Source organism: Bombus huntii, chromosome 7 (genome assembly GCF_024542735.1).
Source record: "Bombus huntii isolate Logan2020A chromosome 7, iyBomHunt1.1, whole genome shotgun sequence".
Taxonomy (NCBI): Eukaryota; Metazoa; Arthropoda; class Insecta; order Hymenoptera; family Apidae; genus Bombus; species Bombus huntii.
This window is the reverse complement of record NC_066244.1, coordinates 2,967,126-2,991,846: the sequence shown is the minus strand read 5'-3', so window position 1 is coordinate 2,991,846 and position 24,721 is coordinate 2,967,126. Positions and strand designations below refer to the sequence as shown.

General features: G+C 33.6%; 5 protein-coding genes across 16 annotated transcripts; 3 read left to right on the top strand and 2 right to left on the bottom strand.

Annotated features, from left to right (window-relative positions):
• Positions 1-198: 198 nt before the first annotated feature.
• On the bottom strand, positions 199-13,969 carry LOC126867849 (1-phosphatidylinositol 4,5-bisphosphate phosphodiesterase classes I and II). 7 transcript variants are annotated; one of them, XR_007690436.1, is made up of 21 exons: positions 13,737-13,960; positions 12,772-12,885; positions 12,511-12,657; positions 11,643-11,914; positions 11,442-11,526; positions 10,948-11,365; positions 10,722-10,842; positions 10,449-10,644; positions 10,055-10,379; positions 9,773-9,955; positions 9,471-9,680; positions 9,074-9,393; positions 8,694-9,008; positions 8,572-8,616; positions 8,290-8,491; positions 8,005-8,227; positions 7,614-7,929; positions 7,309-7,500; positions 6,288-7,217; positions 6,023-6,147; positions 199-5,812 (listed from the first exon to the last, which is right to left on the bottom strand). XR_007690436.1 is itself a non-coding variant. In XM_050622863.1 (19 exons), exons 1-19 carry the CDS (start codon positions 13,809-13,811, stop codon positions 7,095-7,097), a joined length of 3,882 nt encoding a protein of 1,293 aa, XP_050478820.1. In that variant the 5' UTR covers positions 13,812-13,960; the 3' UTR covers positions 199-7,094. The 7 variants fall into 7 exon arrangements, 3 of the variants coding, with proteins under 3 accessions (XP_050478820.1, XP_050478822.1, XP_050478821.1); XR_007690435.1 differs by having other exon boundaries at positions 6,023-7,217; XR_007690433.1 differs by having other exon boundaries at positions 199-6,147.
• Positions 12,953-14,753, top strand: LOC126867855 (uncharacterized). The gene has a single exon (XM_050622879.1). The coding sequence runs from the start codon at positions 12,953-12,955 to the stop codon at positions 13,397-13,399; it is 447 nt and encodes a 148-aa protein (XP_050478836.1). The 3' UTR covers positions 13,400-14,753.
• LOC126867854 (protein cornichon homolog 4) lies at positions 14,560-15,919 on the bottom strand. Its single transcript, XM_050622878.1, has 4 exons — positions 15,569-15,919; positions 15,239-15,307; positions 14,829-15,082; positions 14,560-14,747 (listed from the first exon to the last, which is right to left on the bottom strand). The coding sequence occupies exons 1-4, from the start codon at positions 15,647-15,649 to the stop codon at positions 14,678-14,680; spliced, it is 474 nt and encodes a 157-aa protein (XP_050478835.1). The 5' UTR covers positions 15,650-15,919; the 3' UTR covers positions 14,560-14,677.
• A 183-nt stretch (positions 15,920-16,102) lies between these two features.
• On the top strand, positions 16,103-18,351 carry LOC126867852 (intraflagellar transport protein 57 homolog). Its single transcript, XM_050622873.1, has 7 exons — positions 16,103-16,451; positions 16,550-16,709; positions 16,786-17,067; positions 17,141-17,306; positions 17,380-17,488; positions 17,548-17,889; positions 17,958-18,351. The coding sequence occupies exons 2-7, from the start codon at positions 16,552-16,554 to the stop codon at positions 18,122-18,124; spliced, it is 1,224 nt and encodes a 407-aa protein (XP_050478830.1). The 5' UTR covers positions 16,103-16,451; positions 16,550-16,551; the 3' UTR covers positions 18,125-18,351.
• Positions 18,352-18,498: 147 nt separating this feature from the next.
• On the top strand, positions 18,499-23,938 carry LOC126867851 (protein croquemort-like). Of its 6 annotated transcripts, none has more exons than XM_050622872.1 (9): positions 18,499-18,760; positions 21,195-21,330; positions 21,396-21,565; positions 21,641-21,782; positions 21,863-22,066; positions 22,144-22,355; positions 22,443-22,734; positions 22,812-22,885; positions 22,989-23,938. In XM_050622872.1, the coding sequence occupies exons 2-9, from the start codon at positions 21,214-21,216 to the stop codon at positions 23,260-23,262; spliced, it is 1,485 nt and encodes a 494-aa protein (XP_050478829.1). In that variant the 5' UTR covers positions 18,499-18,760; positions 21,195-21,213; the 3' UTR covers positions 23,263-23,938. The 6 variants fall into 6 exon arrangements, with proteins under 6 accessions (XP_050478829.1, XP_050478823.1, XP_050478825.1 ...); XM_050622866.1 differs by lacking the exon at positions 18,499-18,760 and adding an exon at positions 18,859-19,147; XM_050622868.1 differs by lacking the exon at positions 18,499-18,760 and adding an exon at positions 20,566-20,797.
• The last annotated feature ends 783 nt before the right edge of the window (positions 23,939-24,721 follow it).

Sequence of the window (24,721 nt, the reverse complement as noted above, 5' to 3'; positions counted from 1 at the left end):
TGTGACTGTCATCGACGACAATGGTAGTAGAACAAGGGAACATCAAAAGGAGAAGCGAGTCAAGACACAAGTAACAACACGTATTGTTTCTATCACGCTAATCTTTATTGTACGCTATATTCTTTGATTTTACAATACGGTACAGCCATTTATAGAATATCGTTAAAATTCATATATCGTCATACGGATATAAGTGGGTTTGTTATTATTTTTTTTTTTTTTTGTTTTACGGTGCTTACGATATCCATACAGGGAATAACAATTTTACTAACACTTCTTCCTAAAAAATACACCCAAGTTTATAAGTCAGTTGACATCGATTGTTTCGGTATTACGACGCTTCCTCCAAGTCCGAACAAATTTAATCACCATACTAGAAACAAGAAGAATATCGATGGGGCGTAAATCGCCAGGATTTCGTTTCACGCGATTCGGCAAAGAGTTCAACTCGTCACGTGGATGTTCTACTCGTTTACTCGAGAGAACAACGGTCGCGGATCACTCGACGAGAACGGTACCGAAACTCTATATGGAAACAACTCGAGATTGACTATCACGGACTGAAACTGACCGTCGTGAATCAGAGATCGATGTCGGTTAAAAGTTTCAACGTGCAGCATGTCTACGATGTTGTCTCTATCGCGTTTACATCTATAACACGGACCTATGCTTAAGCGAGAAACAATGTAAATGCGTCGAAATCGAAAAATATCCCAAAATATAGGAAAACAGTCCAAAGGGGGAACGATAACCGATAAGTCGCGATGGCGATAACACGCGACTCGACAGAAAGGTGGAAGTAGTATACATATATGTAAAAAACGATTCAAAAAAGTCTTATCGTTACGGAAGATCTGGTGTGAATTTTTCACCGCGACGAAAGGGTTGATCGTCGCGTGAACAACTAGTGGAAACGGAGGGCCAGTTTGAGGAGTACGCGACAAGTGTCGAATGAAGCTTTCGACAAACCCATAGATCGCGGGGACACGTCGATATCGTGGCAGATCAACCAGAGAATAGAACACAGACAACGGTATAAGGAAACAAAAAGAATGAAACACGTCCGTGCGACACGTGGCTCGCGTTCCGCGGATTGAAAGAGATGTGCGTTGCAACGAGATTCTACGGCATCGCGGCTAACCATCGATTACAAATAGTTTTCGACTCGCGGATCGATACTGTTCAATCTTGCTTAACATACCTATCGAGTCTACGTTTATAGGATATTACGCGTAGTATTAAAGGAAATCAAGCACGCATTTAGTTGAGTCTATGAACATCGTAGAATTTAAGCCTGATCGCTTATCGTTATTTCAACCGTAAAGGGAACATAGTACGACGAATACTGAAGTATACGAGACGAAGGCGCGCGAATAAATCAAAGTCGATACCCAGAATCGACGCGGCTCCAGTGGTTTTCGTATTTGCGATTGATTATCGAATAATCGAATGCTTTCGTATTCAAAGATCTTAGAAATGAGATTCTACGTTGAAATGGAAAACCGAACAGAAAACGCCGACCCAAAACTTCTTCTCGAAACTCCCACCTTTTTCCGGAAGTTAGGGAGGCGAAATTATTGTCTGTAACAGCTGCGTGTTTGTACGCGTAACACGCGTACCACGAAAAAGTAACTTTTTGCAGAAAATTAAATTACCGCGTTAAATCAATTGGCGCGCGGCGACGGTATAAAGTAGTTTAAAATATGTATCAGGACAAGATCTTGAGAACGTTACAACGAATAATTCTCCCCTGGCCGGTCTAATGTGGAAGCGACTCGTAATTTACGGTTAATAGGTACGCACGGTTTTGTACGGGCAATTAACAATAACCAGGGACGAGACGAGGGAGCCGAGTGGTAGCTCGTGGACGCGACCAAACGGCGAAACCCTTCATTTTCTCGGTGTGTTGCGTGACGGCCGACGAAAGAAATCGACCGTACCCGTTGCGGCGTGGAAGTAACCCCGAGAGAAAACAAACTACGCGCGACACACGACCTGTCGTTCTAATTTGCGGAAGAAAAACGCGGTTATATTACGCGTCTCCACATCGCAAACGGATCGAGCGTTACTAATCGTCCGTAAATATTCCGCGACGATCGATACCACTGTTTCTTACGCGATACATAGGGAACAATAAATTTAGCTCAAATAGCTTTCCAAAGGATACCGATTAATGAGAAGAAAATATCGGCGAACCAACCAGCCTGTTTCAAAGAAAGAAAGACACAAACGCTTATGATACGATGCCGTAGAAATTACGTTGCTTCGTGTCCCCGCATCGAACTATGGAGAGTCGCTTAAAGTGGAAGGCAAGAATAATCATGACGATACATGTTCGACAAGGCTAAAGAACTACATGTATAACAATAAGAACACTCTGCTCGATAATCGAGAAACAATGCGAGAAAAACAACTATTTAGAAGATCGCAAGAAGAACGAACCAGTCGATAGAATGAAAAATCACACCGAACATCGAAGAACATTCGAAGCATCGAAGAATTGACAGACTTGACGATCGGAGAACAACGGCTTGTTTGCAGAGCTTGGCATTTGAATGCGATAAGAAAGCGTGTCCCGTTCTCGCGTGCTTGTTTCTCTGCTCGCTTTTTATCGCGCTTCGCGGTTCTGTAGAATAAGCTCACGGAAAACGTTGGACCGACAGACGAATCGAGTCAGGTACGAAGAATCGTTGTTTCACAAGAGATCCTTGTTATACGGGAGCCGGATAATTGTACGGTATCATAGAAAAAGATTGCGCGAGGTGGAAATTGTAACGCGAGACCATATAATAAACACGATCGAATTTTGGTTGACGCTTGTTCGCGCGAGACACTCTCCTGGGCACACGTGATTAACGAAACTCCTGGAAGAAAAGACTAAACGTCCTTTCAAAAATCTCACGCATGGTATTTCAAAAAGAACGTGAACGACATTCCAAACCGTCATGATCGTCGATAGGCCGTTTCAAAATTCCTTACAACATACAATCGCAATGTGTACGTACAATCTGTACACCCTTTGTCGCGTCTCTTTTAATCGATACGCCGATAAAATGTGCGCGCAATTCGCACGAATCGCCGCCGTTCGATCAGCCGCGATCGTTCGTTCCGTCGGGAAAACATATTTCAATTTTGGCAAGCTTCGCGATACGACAGCTGATACGATATAGCGAGTGTCCCGATTTGTCTTCGTATGGATTACGCGACGATGTATCGTATACAAGTAACACAAAACTAGCCTCGCATTAACTTTATATGAACAACGACTATACTAGTACTGCCACCTTTTCGCTACTCTACTATTAACAACATCAACAGCAACAACACATAATATATCAACATGAATATAATATCTGTCCTCGTAGCCTAGTTCTTTCTTATACTTATACATTAGGTACGTGTGTAATATACATAATATACGAGCGCGTATACGCTGGCACAGATAGCAAATACATTCAGACGACCTGTCTCTCGAAGACGTTCTAATGGCGCTCGCGTACGCATTATGCATATTACAGGAATATAGGAAAAGGACGAAACGATGATCGTCCCGATTGAATTGTGCGATATCTTTAAGATATGGCGCGCGGAGAAAAAAAAATATTCAAAGAAAATGCATTGCGCGAGCCGAACCTGACTCGATTTTCTCGGAGGACTTTTGCACACCGGCTCGCGAGACCAAAATGTTTGCGGCAAAACTATAGATACGAACAATCGAAACGTATTCAACGCGGTTCGATATCGCCGCAACACACGTAACCTGGTTAATCGAGGAACTGATTCTCTTCGCAGTTCGATTATTCGTAAAACGTTCCGCTCTTGTCTATACAAGCGTTTGGAGAAATTTACGCCCACGCATCGCCGCGATACCTGTACGGTTCTTGGAAATCTATCGAACATTGTGCTTTGCATCGAATCGTGAAAATCTTCTGGTACCCCAACTTCCTTCCTCACCCCGTTGAACCCGTTTGGTATCGCAAGGATCAGCGATGCGAGAGGCGTGCATCGTTGCGACTAAACGATCAGAAAGACATCGACACACGTATAATGTGTATACGAACATTACATATATATGTATACATATTATAATATATATATAAACTTCCGATAATCTTGTACGACTTAGCATAATATACTATTGATTTCTCTCGCGTTAGAACGCTACAGGTAGTCCAATGACTACCGCTACTTAAATTATACCCGCTTACATTTACATTATCTCATCTTTTAATAGATTATCACTGATTTCCTCTCGACTTAAATATTCTCACCAATCGAGTCCACCGCAACGTATAACATTTTTCTTTTCCTTCTCCTCTTGTGGAAGATGGTAACTCGTTGAGAAATGCAATCACGATAAATCGACATAAACTTAAGGAAATGGTAACTCGACGTGTACGACCGTTTCATCCGGATGGAAATCTACAGCTACGTTTAAGCGGACACGCTAAACTACCTAACGCTAAACTGATCTCTTTCTGCCGGATACGCAACATACGATAATACCCATCTTATAATAACAAAAATACAGTGTTTTGCACATGAATTAAACAGCCAGTTACTATAACATTGCTAGAGGTTTAGGATACCTTCTCACTATGTTTCTCATAGGACTTGCAATTTTCGCTATCGTCAGTATCTTTCCGTTATCGAGCGCATATTCTACTTCAGTCGACCAACTAAACCGTACGAATCGCTCGCATACCTACTACCAGAAAAATTCTATGCCTCGAGAAAACAGTGTATACCCAATTCATACATCGTTGGTTGCATTGACTCATTGTAAAATCGTCCAAATTATAAATACGATAAAAGAAAATTTCATAAAAATTGTTGCGTCAAATGATCTTTAGAAAAACGAAGTAACCCTAAAGATATAAATTTACACAAAACTAACATGTACAATTGGAGCGTAGAACTGCGCAACACGGAGAACGTTGACTCCCTTTTCGCGATATCTCGCAAAAATGGTCAAAATGAAACGAGCCTAAACACTAACAAGTTACGCAAACGTTCATTGTGCAGATTGAAATTTTCGCAAGACACACGAAACTTTGTACATCGTAATATAAAAGAGGCCCCGTTAAATAAATAAATCGACGGTGGCAAAATAATCAAGAACAGACAATAGTTTACCAACGATTCAGGATCAAGTTCAGTCTCCAAATCGAAGGGATTGATCCGCTCGTAACCCGTCGGCGCAACATAAACGACGACAGTATTATAATTGCAAAGGTACTCCTTTCCTTTCTATTCGCATTGATCACGATTACGTTTTGTTTGTGCACGTGAATGTATACGAATGTTTGTGTGCGTGCGTGTATGTGTGTATATATATACACACATGTTGCATATTATAAGATGTAATGGTATATCGGTCATGAGCACGAATCATCAATAAAACGACATTTTGTAAAAGCTCGCGATTCTCGATACTTCCGACGTACCGAAATGACGATTACCAAATAAATTAATGCGATGGATCACACGAGAAAGATTTACAATGCATAGGTGTGTGGCGTTTAACCCCAAATTTGTAATAACTGTTAAGAATATACATATATATGTACATATGTATGCACATATGTATGTATGTATAATATACATATATATATTAAGATATATGTGTGTATATATATATATATAATACGTATGTGTAATATCGAATTACTTAAATTATCGTATAATTAGAAACAACAAGGACAATGTTACAGCGTAACATTTTTGATTGTCTTCCTAAAAGAGGCTCGCCCCAATCGTTTCGCTCCGGCCTCAAAATGGCTGCAGCATGAAATCGCGCGGTACAAAAACGCTAGAAACGTTTCCATTAATATTTAGTTTCTTTTTTCTTCTTTGTTTTTTTTTGTTTTTTCTAGATTTGCTTTCTTTATACAATACGGTCTCTTTATCATTCACAATACGGACTATTCAAAAAATGTCTTTATACGGAGTACTTTCAGTCAAAAATATATCAAATCACGCACACGCCCATCCGAATCATAAACTTTATCGCGTTCCTTACCTCTAGGCCAAAGAGATTTCACTCTCACTAACGTACTTCCTTTATCGTCGCATTTTGAATTCGGCAAAGTCCGACCAACACACCGATCAGTAATGTTTTTTCGTATTATAAACAACCCGAGTATCCTGGAACGCGATTTAACATCGACTTGTTAATTAAATAACATCTTATACATATAATAACAAGTTAAATAGTAGCACTTAGAAACATTATTCTTATTTAGAATCGTGTACCTCTCTCACATAGTCATACTCTTCGCTCTTACCTTCCGAAATTTCATTGGCTTTTAAAATGGAACAAAATCTCGGCACTGACAACGATGATCTTTTATGTAAAGAGAATAGTGCGTTTAATACTATGCGTAAGTAACATCGAATAAAAAAAGAAAACAAAAGAAAAGAAAAGATAAACGTCCTATCCTTGCGAACGCAATGGTCAATGCTACTTTCCGTGTTGAGATCAAAATGGCGTTCCCGCATGCGCAGAGAATCAATCGATTAAACAATCGATCGATATATATTACTAATCTTTCAAAGAACTTTGAGTAAATAGAAAATAGTCTTAACGCGTTATTCAACGCCGAACCTTTCATAATAACTCATATGCGACGAGATTCTCGTGTTTGAACGCATTTATCCGTAGCAATCAGTTAAAATGTTGCTTATCAGATCATTAAATCTTTTCAAAAGACATTCCTCGTACGTAAGACGTTTATAAAATGCTTTGTGGACAAAACATCATATAACAATTACCTTCTAATCTGATGGCGTTCTGCTCATCGAAATCATATATCACCTTATAAATGCTGCACGTTTTGCAAAGGAGATTTTTGGAAGTAAATAAAATTATTTTAGCAAAACACAGGTAACTGCGTAGACTTCACGAATTTTCTATCATTACACCGCCGCTGCGACCCCTTTTTGTTTGGGATGCGCAACGCACAATCTGTTACTATCAACTTCCCAAATAGATACACGCTTTCAGCAAAAGCAGTTTACTGCCATGGATTTGAGAATATTCCAACCATGTCATTACGAGACATCGATATTAAATTATCGATCATTTTAGTCAATCAATACGTATTCCCACTAAGAGATTCCGGCATACTTGTTCCGCCGGATGGCGACAAAGGTAGCTCCCCACTCTCGAATTTACTACATCGACTGCTGTACTCTGCCATTAGAGATGCTTTGATCTGAATATAAGGAAACATACATCTTATATCGTTACCATCATATTACACAAATTGATAATCCTAAACTAAACACAATGTCATAAATTTGTACCTTTGTCCTTTCTGCTTCTAGCCTTTGTCGAACTTGTTCGTGCTGTCGTTCCAGCTCTGCCTTCTTTTTCTCATAAATTTTCGTTAACCGTGTACATTCATTCACGCCCTTTTCAACCGTGGACTTTGCAACTTCCCTCTTCATACGATCTAGCTCGGCTTTATCTTTATGTACTTTTGCTAGCTGTTTCACCTACGATTAAATACAAACGGCTGCTACAATAGCTGATACGTAATTTAGGAAATACATTTTATGCATTATATTTTATATATCATATATATTATAGGATAATATAAGAAACACACTTCTCCATGCCTCGTGGCTTGAAGCTTTCTCATAACATCGGCGGTTTCTCGTTCCAAAAGTACTCTCAATGTTTTTAATTGGTTAGATTGAGAGGTTTTCATTACTTTCTCTACTGTTGAAAACAAGCTTTCATAATACTTTTCTTGAAGTTCCCGTTCTTGTTGCACATGAGCTTTACATACAGCCAGCAAACGTTCGCTCTGACTTCTGGGAAGTCCCTTTGGAGCTCCACCATTTCCTTCGCGATTTTCTATGTCTGGGCATTCTGATGTTTCTGCTAAAGCTAACGTGCTCAACCCTACTTCGCTTGAAAAACTATAAAAAGATATAAAAATATATAATCATGTTTATACATGAACGGGGTTGCTTGAATAAAAATCATTAACTCACATATTCCTACTCGACAACCGTTTCACTAATTTATGGCTGACATAAAATTTCGATTTGTGCTTTTCACCATCAATAGATCCTTTTTGCGTTTGCATCCTTAATTTTTCTTTCTCATGCTTTTTCCGTAATGATTCGAGTTTTTTCTCAAGCTCCATTTTTTTCTCTCGGACGAGTTTGTTCTCCATTAATTTTTCTAATGATTCAGCCACTATTTCATCACTCACTGTATCATAAAACAATTGTTTATATCTTCTAAATAGAACGTGATAGGTAATCGATACTTACTGCCGCTGACATTGACTGGACTTTTATTTGTAGAAGCATCAACGGCTTGAACCGTAGGTGTCGACGTTCCATGCTCATTATCTTGTGAATCAGACGTGTTTATACCAGCAACAGATGGTCTACCATGAACATTCGTCGATGTCGGAGTAAGTGTTGGTAATTCACCGACAGATTGTAATCTTTTTGTCTTGACGATTTCCTCCTAAAACAAAACATTAGAACGGACATAATAATAAATTGATTTATATATATTGATCGAAATTTTTTGACCGACGAACTTACAGTTGGTTTAGAAGAAGTTGCTCCTTCACCAACTTTAGGCTTATCCTAGAAAATGTTAGTATGCATTTGTTAGTATATTAGTAAATTAGTAATAAATAAATTCTTAACGTCTCAAACCTTACATCAATTTCCTCCGGATCTTCTGCACAATCTGTAAGAACTGATAATTGCTTTTCCCTTTTTTCTGTTTCACTCTGATATTTAATTGGATTTGCCAAAGCTTCGGCAAGCTCACTCAGCCCATCTGGTACGTAATCCTTCACAATTACGTGTAAAAATAAATTTGCTAATGGTAATGGTTGACCACATTCTGTTCTAAGAGCGACATGTCGGTAGCCCGGACATAACCCAACCACAGGTAATACTCTGTGACCAATTAAACGACCTGATTCCTCGTACGCAGCTATTCTAATTGAAGCAAGTTCAGGCAGGACAACCTAATAAACAGATAAATCAAATCTTGTATTTATAACATCAGTTACATAGAAATATTAATTTTTACCTTTTTAAATATGAAAGGTTCCTCGTCGTACACAGGGTTAATTCCATTGTTTGGAACAATTTTCGTACGAAATCTCTTTCTCACTGTGTCTGCTGGTAAACCATACATATCTACTTCCACGTAAGTACCCACTCTTTTGTCTGTTAAGAACTGAGCAGATATTACGTGTATATGAACTGTTCCCGCTATAATACCATCTACAGTTGATTCCGCGAAAGGATCCAATCGTTGATCTTTTCGTCTCATAAATTCTGGCTTCAGAAGATACCCGCAACGTTGATTATATTCGAAAATTCCCAAGTTTAATTGCATAGCAAGATCTAACACACGAAATGGTGCAAATTAGTCTACACGCAATCCGTGATTAATATTAAGTTTATTCAAAATACAAACATACCAAGTGTCTGATAATTTAATGCGACCAGTTGACAACCCGCATTCCAAAACACTTGAGGCATAAAATTACTAGAGTCGAAACGCGTGCCTGCCGGGTACACTCTAGATAGTTGATGTTTATTATAATTTACAAACTCTAATGGTCTTTCTTTTAAAAGCGTCGTAGCTTGTTTTTCGTCGAATGATGACATCTCGTACATACGATTTTTCTCTGTGAACATTGATCAAATAATGGAATCATAATATCAAATATAAAAAAGTTAATTTAATAATTGTTACTGTAATACACACATATGAACGTACTTTCAGCCGATTCGAAACTGTTGAAATGAACAGGTTGCACATAATTAACTAAAGCCGAAATTTCCGCTCCAGCTTCCGTTTCTTTCGCGCTAGATGCTACTTTGTCAGGTGCAGGCACTTTATCACATTTAATGTCCTCCACATTTGATTCATCCTCTTCTGTGCTTGATTCCTCTTCTTCATCTAAAAAACAAAAAAGGAGAGAAAAATGTAATTTTTTCTATGTTTTATAATAGTTAAAGTTATGATTTTACAACTATAATTTTTTTAATGAATACTAACCTTCATCATCCTGAGTGCTATCCTTACTACTTTGCCTCTGCTGCAGCATAGGGGGATGTGAAATGTCTCCATTTCCAATTTGCTGATCTTTGTCAGTTGTTTCAACTTGAGGAACAATATCTGGTGACGTACCATTCTCTCCCTCCGCTACTTGATTCGTTACTCCGTTATCTTCGTTTTCTTGAGTTCCTTCTTCAGATTCTGTTATTGGTGTCGGTTCCTTCTTCTTATGCTCCTTTTTCTTATGATGATGTTTCTTTTTGTTCTTGATTATAATCTTACGTTTTAATAAAGATGGAGGTGGTAACTCTTGTCCTGGTTCCAACTAAATAATACACATTACAAAACTGAGATTAGAGATAAAATGTTATGACTGTAAATATACTAAAAATACCTTATGAGATTCAAGAGGTGCGTCTAGCAGCATTTCTCCAAATAATTCTCTACAATACTGAGCTATTTTAGCTTGCTGTCTTGGATTACAATGATTTTCAAAGCTAAGAATAACAGGATATTCTGATGTTTTGAAAGCACTTTCAGCAATTGCTTCAATTACATCTCGTGCACTTATTTCAGGTACAAATGTATATCTACAAAATATTTCTAAAGGAGCGTTTCATACTTAATTTCAAATACAATAAATTATCTTGCTATAAAATAAAAATACCCATGCACAATGACAGGTTCATCAAATTTTCCGTTCCAAAAGTCCAATTCTACACATCTACAACCAGCAAGCAGACACTGACGATATATTTCAACGGAACTTTTTCCGGTAAGTTGATGTCCTAAAAATATTAAAAAAAATATAAGAACTAATATATTTAAATCGATATTTAAGGCGTTATTCAAAGCCTGATCGATTATGAATAAAAGTAACAAACGTGACGTACCTGTTAAGTATGTATTGTGACTAGAATTTATAAAGTAATGCGCAAGCGGCTGGTCCATATCGTCCGATAATTCAAGTTTCGATAAAGCTACGATTGGGTTATCTTCGCTCATTAAATACCTCAAAAATCCATCGAAACTTAGTTGACCCCGGTTGGCATTACATTTATTTGGTTCATATTGACTTATAATGTCCTTTGCTCTCGCCTCATTTGCATAAGGATACAATATCTCGTTTAAACGCGGATCTCTTTGAGTTTTATTCAAAAAATCAACAAATTGGGTGATGGACATTAGCCTACGCTTATTATTGCCTACGATGCGTTCGAAAACTTTTTCAACATCCGATCGTTGAGTAAGAGATTTATAAAAGTTGAAAAAATCTTCAAATTGAAATTTTTGTAATGATATTACGTCATTCTAAGAACAAACGGAATACAATTTTTAATGTCAGGGAAACCATATTCATATTAAATGTATAAAATATTATACTCACTTTCCCAGATGGAAAACCGGAAATATCAAGCGCTTTCTCGACGCGTTTACGATCTTCTTTGTTTTGCGTAAACATTCTTATTATGCTGAAATAACAATATATAAAATATATATATATGTATCTTATAACATTTATACGTATTATATATTTATTATATGTACTATATATCAAATTTAATACACATGTGAAAATTGTGCTCACTTCTTTACAGGAATCTTTTCTGACTTATCAGCTCCAAGTGTAAGTTTAGTGTGTGCTTTTTGTAAAAACATAGTTGTGCTGATATTTAATAGAGATAAATTATACGCGAGCTGAAAAATTTGCTCTGTCCAATGTTGTGCAACTTCTGCTCGTGTTGTACAGAAGTTAATAAAATTCATATTGACAAAGTCAGATCCATAGCAAATTGTTACTGTCTTTTCCTCTAAAGAATCTTGAGAACCCATTGTCACAAGATGCTTTAATTTGGCATCCTGAAAATCATTTGCTTGTCTAAGCATGTTGATAAAATACATATCTAAGATTTCAATGCAATGGTCCTAACAAGATTTATTCTGATGGAATTAGCTTATGCACATTATAATAATAATAGCAGTTTCTATTACAATAAGCTACTAACATTAACTGAAACTGCGAACAATATCACTTTAGAAAATGTTTATTGATTTATAGGAAAATGAAACAGATAAGAACGGCTCTGTTTCCTATATAACTAAGAATATGTCCATTGTGTACAAAGATAGGTGTGACTGAAAAAAATGAACTACATTGAGGACATAAAGTAGGTAACATTCTATTTATAGATTTGTCAATAATTATCATGTGGTGGTGCTGTGCGTCATTAGCAACCACGCAAAAACATGATATAATTATAGAAAGTCAAGACAGCTTCATTTCCAAATATTTATACCTAATGCATACTAATATATAGATCTAATGAAACATTTAACTAATTTTACTCTTGTCCGTTACGTAATCAACCATAAATTGACTTATTTAAATTAAAGGATAAGGAACTAAAATACATAAATTACCAAAGAAAAAGAATAAAGAAAGAACAATGTAATACCTTCGGTACTTTTGCGTGTTTCCCAGTTCTTGTATCTCTTATTACAGCAATATCCAACATATCCATCTCATTATGTTGATCCACCCAATGCAAATAGAATCCAAACTTGTCTACCTTCAATGTTACTGGAGTTACTATACCAGAATCCTATATAAAAATATAAATAAAATTAATATCATACATATAATAACATAGCTTGAATATTACAATTTAATTATACAATCTACAATATTGTACTATGATTTGTCTTGCAACTCATACCTCATCCCATTTGATGAATTTTTCTCCGTCTTGTAGTTGTTGAGACACCTCAATCGGTCTAAATTGCAAGACACTACCTGTTGTTTTGTTACCCGCCATCCTGCCTGAAGGATACTGCGAGTAGTTTGGTATAGAAGCAATATTACTTCTTAGCACATATGCATTAATAAAGGAGCAAGCGATGCAGGCTAATTATGCCAGTAGCAATGATAACAAGCACAAAGACCTTGATAACCACAATGACAATGACGATGATGTCAATGGCTGTAACCAAAATGTTGATGACAGCGGTAATACAGAAAAAAACGATGAGAACGATGACGGCGTCGACAACAGTAATGGCACCAGCGACGAGAACGACGATGACGGCAACAACGGCGGCAACGACGATGATGACTGCGACGATGACGACGACGACGACGACGATGACGACGACGACAACGACGACAACGACGACGACGACGACGACGACGACGACGACGACAACGACGACGACGGCGACGACGACGACGACGACAACGACAACGATGACGACGGCGACGGCGACGGCGACGACGACGGCGAGGGTGACGGTGAGGGCGACGTAAGCCTCATCGAGAATTTCTTATGCATTAGACGCACCTCGTGAACCACCTTATCTTGACAGGTGCCGTTGTCTGATCATCTGTAATGAAAGATGAAATCGTATTTTGACAATGACGCCGTCGCCGTCGTCTCAAAATTCTGGCGGGTACCGTCTTATGAATATCGATAACAGATACGTGAAGATTTTGGTCAACATCGACGTCAGTCTCGATTGATTAAACGTTTTGAAGAAACAACAAATCACGAGAATGTGAAATCACTGTCTAGTACCACGATGGAAATGAAAAGAATAATTTAATACATATGCCCCGCAATAAAAGGAACTTCCAATTGATGTGCACCGAGAAAGTTTTTATACTTCTGAGCACTCGCGCACTCACTTGGTCCAGAAGAACATTCTTCCGCGCGTCGTACCGAAGGTGTTCCGAGCAAGTCCAAGCACCGCCACCCGTCATCCGTCACCCGTTACCCTCGTCGCCAGGAGGCGCTCAGTTTCACAAACCACCAGATTAACGAGGACGCACTACACGTGCGCCTATCGCGCTTAAATTGATTTTAATGCAAACCGTACTACTTATAGTTTTTCTAACGCTATTATGATCTTGCTATTTCCACGTTCTTTTACTTTTAATTATAAAATTATTATATACTGTCTACAATCGTGACCTTCTCCTTTCTATATCGTATATGTATATGTTTTGTTCGAACGCAATTCAAAGATTTCGGCAAACTATGATACTAATTCTGGTCTTAGCTAAAAATAAGCATATGCCCTCCACATAGAAAAAGAACTAATCAGCTGCACCGAGTTCATTAAATCGATCTAATCTTATACCGCAACCAGTAAAGCCGATTCAATTTGATTTAACGAGCCAATGGATAAACAAATTATTCAGTATTTTACAACATTTTAATAGAAGTAGAATATTTACATTATTAATTAGAATTTCTTAATCGTTTTTTCTTTCCAATATATGTAACGTTATGGTTAAGCAAATTTAATGTTTTTTGTATTAACAATTACAAAATTAAAGTGTTTTGTCCGCATTTGATATATATATATATATATGTATAAAATATAGATATAATTACAATTAAATTGTTACTGTTAGTTCCTATAAAATTATGGAAGTTTTATATTCAAGGAATTTCAATTGTTAAAGATATAATATAAATGATGGGTAAGTGTAATGAGGTACAGGGTTTTTATATATGTTAACAAAATTTCATTTGGTATTTATAGCATAGAAATAAATAAATAGTCAAATATGACTGAAATAAAGAACAAAGATGTATAAAAGTTTAAATATTATCATTGCTCTCAATTCGTATGTAACAATCCTTCATCATTTCTGTTAATTGGATCTCCTTTTAATAATGCAATGATCATGCTGAAACATATAAGTTAAAAATAGTAATAAGTAGTAATTTAATTTTAGTAATAATTAATGAAATATCCAAAATGTATATACCAGTAAAGATAAATAAAAAAGAAAATTAGGTAATATCCAAGATGGATCATACAGTCTCTTGCATGCCTTTTTAATTGTCCACGATTATGGATTTCTGTAGGATCATAAACTCCCATATTACCACTAGGTACTCCAAAGTATTCATAGAGTAACCATAGTGTCATAGGCAAGTTCACTAAGCACAATATTAATTGTCCATGTGTTAAGAGTAAAAATTCTAAGACTGAATGTGCTACAAGCTTTGGTACCACCCACTGTAAGATATAATTACAATTTAATTAGTACATTAATAATTAATTAAATAAACAATAATTAATCAGAACAATAAGTAAATAATAATTATAATTTAGAATAAGTTTTATTATATTTAAATTAATTAATAATTGTAACAAAAGTGTATGTATAATTACCTTGTTTAACTTTGAACAACACTGTTGAGCATTCAAATAATCACATTCTAAATCTGATAGAGTTATGACCTATATATACTTTTAAGATAAGGAACCTCATTGTGCGTCTTTTATTAATAAAAGACATAAATTACCTTAAAAACGTCGAAAATTAGATATGGCGCCATTAGATTTACTGCAATATCATTAAAAAAAATTTACCACAAAAATCCCTAGACATATTTTCAATAAATTATATATAGAATTTAATAGTCGAATTATAAAGTTAAATACATAATAAAATATAAACACTGCAATTTTTCGTCAAACTATAAAATATAAAAAGGATACAAAATATACCAAAAGGAAAAGTACTGAACCGGTATCGATTAAAGCAAGTACAAACAACAACGGCTCAGATATTAGACCCATTCTAATGATCTATTAGTTCAAACAAATAGATATTAGATAACATTAGGATCGAATCTGATGATTCATGAGTGTCTTTCTTCGAGATAAAACCACTTGAAATGCTTCCCACGTGCAAAGTTCAATAAACCTAAGAGAAAACTGAAGTGACCGATTGTCAAAATCGACAAAATGAACAACTCACAGTGTTGCCAACTATCGAGAATGTTTTCTAAGTTACAAAATAGTAAAATAATAGTCGTTTCAAACTAATATCCCTAGTTGTCGATAGCAATGAAATGGAATTTTCTACACCAGAGAGGAAGTTCTATACTAAATACTCACATTTTATACCACAGATAAGATATAGCATAGATCTAACAACTCAAACATTTCGTCTCACTGGACTGAAATACCGACTTAGGATAAGATCGGAAATATCGGAGATATCGTTGAGATTCCTATAATATTTGGCGATATATTTAGAAATTGTATTCAATTTAATCAGCAAAGCCAATAGGGAAACATATATAAAAATTACCATTTTCATATTTTTATTACTTTAATAATTATATACTGATGTTATATGCGAAAATTGTAAAAGAGCTTTAGAGTTTTCAGTTTGCGTAATTTGTAGGTGTTCACTCTATATATTAAATCTCATCTATGTTCATGTTATCAAATTAGTCAATAGAGCATGAAACGTAAATAATTACATACGAATTATTTATTTAATAAATTAAACTGTATATTTTTTACATGTAAATATAAATATTATTTATAAATTATTTGTATGAAACTTCTAAAAAGCATTACAGAATAAGAGGTAAACCTGTCCTATTCTGTGAACAAATTTCATCTCATACAAATATTTGTTACTTGTAAAAACATATTTATAAGTATGATATAAAATAATAATTATAGGAATGTTTCGAGACACTCCAAAGATTATTATAGAAGATGGATCTTCTCCATCTGCTTCTTATATTATGTATGTTAGAATGGAAGACTTATTAGAAAAATTAAAATTGTTACATTATGATATTCAATTTTTACCAGAATTTAAAATAAAGGCCATAAATAGGTAATATTCATTGTATACAAATGTTGTAATCTTATATTATATGAATTGGTAAAAAAAATATTGATTTGAAATATAGGAATTATTTTGTAACACAAACAAATCCAGGAGAGCAATTTTATACATTCACATCATTAGCTGCATGGTTAATTAGGAAAGCAGGTGGGAATTTTAAAGCTCCGCAAGAATCAGATGATCCTAATGCTACAATAGCTATAATCTTGGACTATTTAAGAGATATTCATGTACCAATAGAATTTCCACCCAATAAGCTCAAACAAGGAAGTGGTGAACATGCCATTTATGTCTTAGATAACTTAGCAGATGAAGCATTGAAAGCACAAAAGTTTCAATGGAAGAAGTAAATTAAAATAAATATACTTAATAAAGACAATATAAGTATGATCATATATTACGCAGGTAAACATTTCTAGAGTAGAAATATCACCTGACGAACCAAGTAACGAACCAGAGGTAGAAGATGATGATGCAGAATTAATTTTAGAGAAAGTAGAAGAGGAAATGATGGCTGAGTATGATGATGAGGATGAAGATATTTTACATGTTGATGATATTACAAAATTATATGGACAGAACTTTGTAAACATAGTGATAAATGTATTTATAAAATGTAGAAATCATATACTTTAACTTCTTGTAATTTTTTTTGTAGAATGAAATGCAAAAACCTGATGATATTTTAGAATCTAAAACAAACAGAGAAGAGTGGCAACTAGAATTGGAAAGAGTTTTACCTCAACTGAAAGTAACTGTAAAGACAGGTATAAAATATCCAACAAAATATTAAAGAAGTAAAATTAATGGGAAAGATCTATTTCAGATTCAAGAGACTGGAGATCACATATAGAACAAATGAAGCAATTACGTACAAATATAGCAACAAATTTAACTGGAACCAAAAATCAACTAGATAAACTACATATTGATATATCTAATACTCTAGATAAAGTAAAAACAAGAGAGTCCTATTTAAATAGGCAACTTGAACCTAGTTTGAAGGAATATCAAATGCTTCAAGATGAATTGTCGAAAATTAAGGAACAATATCGAGATACTAGTGGAGGTGTTACAGAAAGAACAAGAATTTTTAATAAATTATCAGAAGAATTAGAGCATGTAAAGAAAGAAATGGATGAACGAGGATCGAGTATGACAGATGGAAGTAAGTAATTTCTAAGCAATTTTATAATGTTATATAAAATATGTCTTAAATATCAATATTTTTTATAGCGCCGCTTGTAAATATAAAAAAGACAATTACTAAAATGAAAAATGAAATTTCCGAAATGAATATTCGAATTGGCGTATTAGAATATAGTTTAATGTGTGCAAGAATACGTGATCGCACGCAGTTGCAAGAAGATATGAATAATCCAAATGCCACCACAATAACTTAATAGATAATATTGATTATATGAACCTTTTTTAGCAAAACTTAGCAGTATTATCTTCTTTTCATGTACTTAAACGTAAGTTATGTGCTATTTGTTTAGTTTCTCACTAATAATAATCTTTAATAAGGGTCCAATAAAGCATTTATCTCATCATAGTCATCATGTTTGTAAAATTTGTATGCACCAATGTATCATATAATATTTTTATGATAAAATCATATTAAATGAAATTGTGCAGTAATTAAAAATACCTTTTTGTTCCTATACTTGCTTTCGAAAGATAGTTATTTATAAAGCGTAATTCAAAATACGCGGTCTCTTTTAGTATTTGATCAGTTGAATCATTCGAACTGATAAACCGGGATAAAATTGAAGGAACGTGCCAAAGATGAGCTGCTTACTACAAAACGATCCCTTTCCTTTCGGTAATCTCTCAGTTGGCGTCGGCCTTGCGAAGTGTTCGCTCGAAAACATGCGCAAGCCAGTTGTGTTATAATATTTTGTTATCATTGGATGTGATATCCCGTATACATTTTAATCAGAGTGCATTTTAAAAACGTGGCGGCCTTTGATCACTAGTAGTATCTTATAACGCTACTAGGTCTATCTTCTAATAAAATTCATTCAATAGTCGAACAGGTTTGTAAATAAAGTCATACGATTTGTTTCACATCCACCAACTTCGATCAATCAGCTTTTTACTTGCATTTGTAGTTCGTAGTAGTACACGCGTTCTAAATTTTTTTTAACGTAATTAACTGGTCATCGACGTGTATCCGCTGTACCTTGTTGCAACAAAAGCTGTTCATAATTAAAATAATAAACTAAATAGTATAAAATTGCATGCGTTATTTTACACGAATCAGAATATAATAATCGAAAATATGCATAAACGTAAAGTGTTATTAGAAAGTCATTGACTCTTCCATCTCTCCAGCAGGATGCACTTTCTTCTCATTTTTAAATAATGCTTTACACATTTACAGTACTTATCGATCTTTCTTCAACTTTCACCGATATTTCTCCGTATGTATTTAAACAAATTTACTTCCTTTTAGTGACATTCCAACGAAACATTACTAATATCAGAGAGAAAATTTCTTCTCTACTAATATGCTTACTCTTAAATAGATTAGTTAAAGTAATCGATCAAATAGTTTCACTCATTTACTGAAGTAGAGAAAATCGCTATTTTTAGTTACTTTTTATGAATATTTAATTCGTCACAAATTTCGTATTGCTGATTAGTCTGATTATTAGATATGTAAAAACATGATGAAATCATCATGGTTCATAAGTTCGGTTTAATTTATTCTCGTTATACATAATTATGCAGCATAATGTACGTAAAGCGCTACAAGTTTTCTGAAGATAGAATAGTTAAGTTTAAATGGGTAACACTTGACTCATTAGAGTATACAAATGCTACAAAAAGTAATACATCGATTTACTCGAATAATAATGTCACATAAACTCATCGATGCAAATGCAATGACGATCGCGTTTTGTAGATAAATTTCACCGCCTACTTTACAATCAATTTTGAATATTAATCAATCTCGAACTTTGTTCAGTACATAATAACAGATAATCTTTTAATCTAATGGAACAAATTGCTGATTTTTAATTCAGTTTGATAATATAGATTACATTTTAACTGATAATTTAATAAAAAATATTTTTATTTTAGATGGATAGATCTTGTTATTTATCATTTCTTAATATGTTGAAAACAATAAAATACTCGGTTGGTGAAAATATTCTGTTTCGAACTTATTAATCATTGCTTTTTTCATTTCCGAGGAATCTTCAGAACTGCGTGACAGTTTCGTTAAACTTTGTATGACAGATGCAGAATTTCGATTTGCCCCTAATAGAAAACGATTAAGATAGCTGAATATATTTATGATAATTATATTTATGATAATTATATTTATAAACAAAGTTGATTATCTTTCATAATGTACGATTTAAAGGCATGATTATAATGGTATCTGAGTAAAGTACTATCAGAGTAAATTTTTTTATAACTAATTCAACATAAGAATAAAAAGTACACATAACAGATAAGATAAATAGTGCAAGGAATAATATGAATAATGGTATTATTATACTTAAAAAATAAACATATTTTTCTCTATGAATAATCATGGAACAGTAATTGTCGACATAACAGGAGGTCACGGAAGACTTTTACAAAATATTGCTAATTGAAAAAACTTATAAACAGAACTTTTAACGAGATTGATTTTCACTTTATGCTGTGTAATGATCTTATAAAAACAATTTTTAACAAAAAGAAATATTTCCGTATGTACGTTTCACTACTGCTTATGATGCCGCTGTAAATTAATAAGTGAAATCACTGGAATTTCGTAAATACAGAATTATGAAATTTTGTGCTTATAGGAAATAAAAATGTATTTATTTGCAGTGCGTGGTTCTTAAACTTATAAAGGAAAGGAAACTCAGTGGAACATTGAGAGATAATAAGTTTTCAAATATTAGCGCTTATATTCTGAAATACATTATGCGCAGATATTACCATATTTATTGTCTGAACAAACCATCTTTGTTTTGCATAAGTGAATTTTTCTCGCTAACTATATATTACAACAAATATATTCAAAATGTTTCTTAATGCAATCTCAGCGCTATCAGTCTTTTATATATTTGGTATTACATTTTTAATATTTATTCATTTGAAAGACACCTATAAAATGCTACCTTCATCTTGTTTTGGTTGTGTTACATACTAACCATAACATTTATTTGTGAATGTGCATACTGATTTATATTACCAAAAGTGTTTAAAATATGGATTGTATATTCAAACTTGAGCGTACAAAAAACGCCGCAAGTACAAACGTTAATAAATATTCAATATTTAATCGTAATTGTATTCTTAATACAACAGAATGTGCCCAACCAAGATTAATAGACAATTAAAAAGCATGTGACATTATAACATTATACATTATACATTGTATATTAATAACCAGCATCCTTCACTATATAATCATATTTAACAATTTTGATAAAATATTTTGATAAGAAGTATTATCTTTTTCAGGCCAAAGAAACCAGATAAAATGATGACGATTCGTAAAAAACTTCTTATCATTTTTTCAATAGGTTTAGTATTAACAATTATTGGATTAACTACTGGAATTCTTTGGTTTATGATTTATTCATCGATCTTAAACACGGTAGATATAAAAAAATTTTACCTACAGCTATGATCATTAGTTAATTTTTACATATTATTTTATAGCAATTATCTTTAACACCGACGTCTACAAGCTACAAGCTGTGGGAAATAACGCCAATTCCTATGTATCTGAAAATATACATGTTCAATTTAACTAACTATGAAGATTTCATTTCAAATAATGAATCTAAAACAAAACCAAATTTTGTGGAAATGGGTCCTTATGTATTTAGGTATTAAATTTGTGTCAAATATTATAGTTTTTATTAATTAGAAGTCAAACAACATCGTACAAATTTTATTAACAGGGAAGTTGACTATAAGGTAGAACAAAAATGGCATGACAATGATACCATAACATATCAAAGGAAAAGGGTATGGCATTTTGATAAATCTCTATCAAAAGGAGATTTAAATGATAAAGTAACTAATATAAATCCTGTAACTGCTGTATGTATCTTTTAATAGTACACTATATAGTAAGTGCTGCTCTATCTTATTACAATATGTCCCTTTTCTAACATTCTCAGAGTGTCGGATATGCATTAAGACATAAAAAACCTATTCTCCGTGATATAGTAGATAGAGTAATGAAATCAGTAGGACAACAGTTAATAATTACCAAGTCTGTTAATGAATTACTTTTTGAAGGCTATGAAGATATTATGTTAAAAATAGCACAAAAAATTAATTTCACAGAAATTCCATTTACCAAATTTGCTTGGTTTTATGGGGTAAATTTCATGTTAATATTATTAAAGCGAAGACATAACATAGAAGAAGCATACTTATAATATTGTCTTGTTCACAGCGAAATGGTTCTGCATCCTATGATGGAACATTCAATATGTTAACTGGTAAATCTAATTTACTCGATGTAGGAATAGTCAAAGAATGGAATTTTAATAACAGAGTAAGTTATTATCCTGGAGAATGTGGAGAAATAAGAGGAACAAATGGTGATTTGTGGCCACCATTACCTGATAATAAAACTGTATCTTTCTTTGTACCTGATATTTGCACGTAAGTTTAGTAATGAGTTTAACTTTCTATTAGGAATGCTGAAAATCAAATAAATACATACTATTTTTTGGGTAATTATGTTAATAGGAGTATGTCAGTAACATATGATAATACAACTATTCACGAAGGATTAATAGGAGCTAAATATATTAGTGACGATACAATATTTGACAATGGTTCAATAGTACCATCGCGTTCGTGTTATTGCGAAGGAGAATGCGTTCCCTCTGGAGCATTAAATATTTCATTATGCAAATGGGGTGCTCCAGCATTCATCAGTTTACCACATTTTTATTTGGCCGATCCAAGTTACAGGGAAAATATCAATGGAATGAAACCTAGTAAAGAAAAACACGAACTTTCAATATCCATAGAACCGGTAATTATCGCAAAACAATAGGTATCAATTAACAATGACCATGTCATACTATATTATACAGAGAAAAATTTTTGTAGAAAACGGGCGTTCCACTGTACGTGCATGCACAACTACAATTAAATTTGTTGATGCAACCTGACCATGAGATGTCGTAAGTTCTTATTTTATCTTTTTACTATGGAATATAAATATAATATAACAAATAATATATATGTAAGTGAAACTTAAGCATATCTATAAAATATCATTTTCAGCATGTTTAAGAATATTAAAAAAACATTTATACCAATGTTATGGTTTACTCAGGAAGCTTATCTGACAAGTAATTATGCTCATATAATTAAATTTATCATTATTTTGGAATCTCTGGGCAGCATAACTTGTTATGGTATTGCCTGTATTGGCATTTTAATTATTTCTACCGGCATTTTTTTGTACATTAAGCATGGTTTGGGTGAAGAAGAAAATCAAGTTTTATTGTCAAACAAATCTAATGAAAATGATGATATTGGTACTGTTAATGAATGATTGATTATATTTGCAAGCATATGATTAGATTATATGGAAAGATATAATCAATGTCAACGAAATAAGAAACAAAAACCATCTTCGAAATCTTAGAGTGTATAATAATTATGTATGTAGATTACAAATCTTACTGTATATCTTTTGATTGAAATTGATATAACAAAATTGAAGATAACATCAAGTTGATCGTAAACAAAATCATATTCATACAAAGTTAGTGCATTGTTCAAACTGTTTATAAATATGCTTTAAAATGTAACTATAACAGCAATCAAGTGCCTGAGTGCTTTAATGATAACAATCGTTAGAAATAGCGTAAAATACAATAGATACCTCGAATACTTAAAAGTGAGATGCATATAATAGCAAATCAATATTAATATAAGTTACCTTTCGTAAACGAGGGATAGAAATATATTCCCAATCTCTTGTATAATATTTTCTTAGTACCTATTCAAAATATGTATTATATTGTAGGTATGTATATATTTTTATCTATGAAATCTGAAGAAATAATGAGTATTAGAATCACATTCATTAAATTCAGTTTATATTAATGTTCATCATATAATTAAAGTTATAGCAATTACAATATTATTACAGCTGTGATAACTACAGTCTTGTTTCATTAGAATAAGAATTCTTAGAAAATAAAAGACATTACTTTTATACAATACATTGTTGAAAGTAAATTACATATATGTATGTATATATTTTCTTCGTATCATGCCCTTATTATCCCTTTGGTCTATCTTCTTGAGAAATCACTCGTGTAACTTCTAGATGTCACTACTGTTTAGTTTTTTAAATGAAAAAATACATTTTCTACCGTATTGCGGTCTGATAAAATTCTTGTATAAAAAAAATAGAAAAGAACGATGAAAAAATAAAATTAGCAAATTTTATTTTTTGCATCAAATAGTCTGGCTTTTACTAAACAAAATAGATATGATGAAACGGTTGAAATTGGCTGGTAAAATGACACGCCACGGCAATAGTAGTCAAACATGAGAATTGTAGAAACGTCGTAAATTCATTATTCATCAAAATTCTTGTAAAAAAAAAAAACTTCGGAAGGTCTTTTAAAAAGGGAACCATTCTAATTACGCTCTAAACTATTTTTACATTTAGTACCTGCAGTAATATTACTGACACAATGTATAAACTACCAAAATAGTTCTTTCTTCGTACCTAGACCACCAATTAAATATGAAAAAATATTTTAGCCGAGTACATGCAGATCTACAAAGCAGAATGTTTTATCGATCGGCTGTAAAGTGATTTCATTATTCACGTGTAAAAATAAAAGAATCCTTCGTTCGAGAATAGCCGCTTTCCGCTGTTGATTCCCTTTTTTCCACTGCCATGCAATGTACATATTATTCTTTCAAAAGATGGCGATACAGACGTAAATTTTTCAAGCGCGGTAGAAAATACGGAACGAACGAAAGGACATGAA

What these genes read in the sequence shown, in the direction of transcription:
- LOC126867855 (XM_050622879.1), top strand. Translation starts at nt 12,953, where the DNA reads ATGCAGGCTAATTATGCCAGTAGCAATGATAACAAGCACAAAGACCTT.
- LOC126867849 (XM_050622863.1), bottom strand. Translation starts at nt 13,811, where the DNA reads ATGACGGGTGGCGGTGCTTGGACTTGCTCGGAACACCTTCGGTACGAC. An exon ending in AACACGCAAAAGTACCGAAG is followed by an intron (nt 11,915 to 12,510) that starts GTATTACATTGT and finishes AATGATTTTCAG; the next exon opens with GATGCCAAATTAAAGCATCT. An exon ending in ATTAAATTATCAGACACTTG is followed by an intron (nt 9,394 to 9,470) that starts GTATGTTTGTAT and finishes TTCGTGTGTTAG; the next exon opens with ATCTTGCTATGCAATTAAAC.
- LOC126867854 (XM_050622878.1), bottom strand. Translation starts at nt 15,649, where the DNA reads ATGGGTCTAATATCTGAGCCGTTGTTGTTTGTACTTGCTTTAATCGAT. An exon ending in TTTTCCTTTTGGTATATTTT is followed by an intron (nt 15,308 to 15,568) that starts GTATCCTTTTTA and finishes AAGTATATATAG; the next exon opens with GTCATAACTCTATCAGATTT. An exon ending in TTTTTTATTTATCTTTACTG is followed by an intron (nt 14,748 to 14,828) that starts GTATATACATTT and finishes TATATGTTTCAG; the next exon opens with CATGATCATTGCATTATTAA.
- LOC126867852 (XM_050622873.1), top strand. Translation starts at nt 16,552, where the DNA reads ATGTTTCGAGACACTCCAAAGATTATTATAGAAGATGGATCTTCTCCA. An exon ending in AAAATAAAGGCCATAAATAG is followed by an intron (nt 16,710 to 16,785) that starts GTAATATTCATT and finishes TTTGAAATATAG; the next exon opens with GAATTATTTTGTAACACAAA. An exon ending in ATCGAGTATGACAGATGGAA is followed by an intron (nt 17,890 to 17,957) that starts GTAAGTAATTTC and finishes TATTTTTTATAG; the next exon opens with CGCCGCTTGTAAATATAAAA.
- LOC126867851 (XM_050622866.1), top strand. Translation starts at nt 19,089, where the DNA reads ATGCTTTACACATTTACAGTACTTATCGATCTTTCTTCAACTTTCACC. An exon ending in ACTTTCACCGATATTTCTCC is followed by an intron (nt 19,148 to 21,194) that starts GTATGTATTTAA and finishes TATCTTTTTCAG; the next exon opens with GCCAAAGAAACCAGATAAAA. An exon ending in TTTCAATATCCATAGAACCG is followed by an intron (nt 22,735 to 22,811) that starts GTAATTATCGCA and finishes AAATTTTTGTAG; the next exon opens with AAAACGGGCGTTCCACTGTA.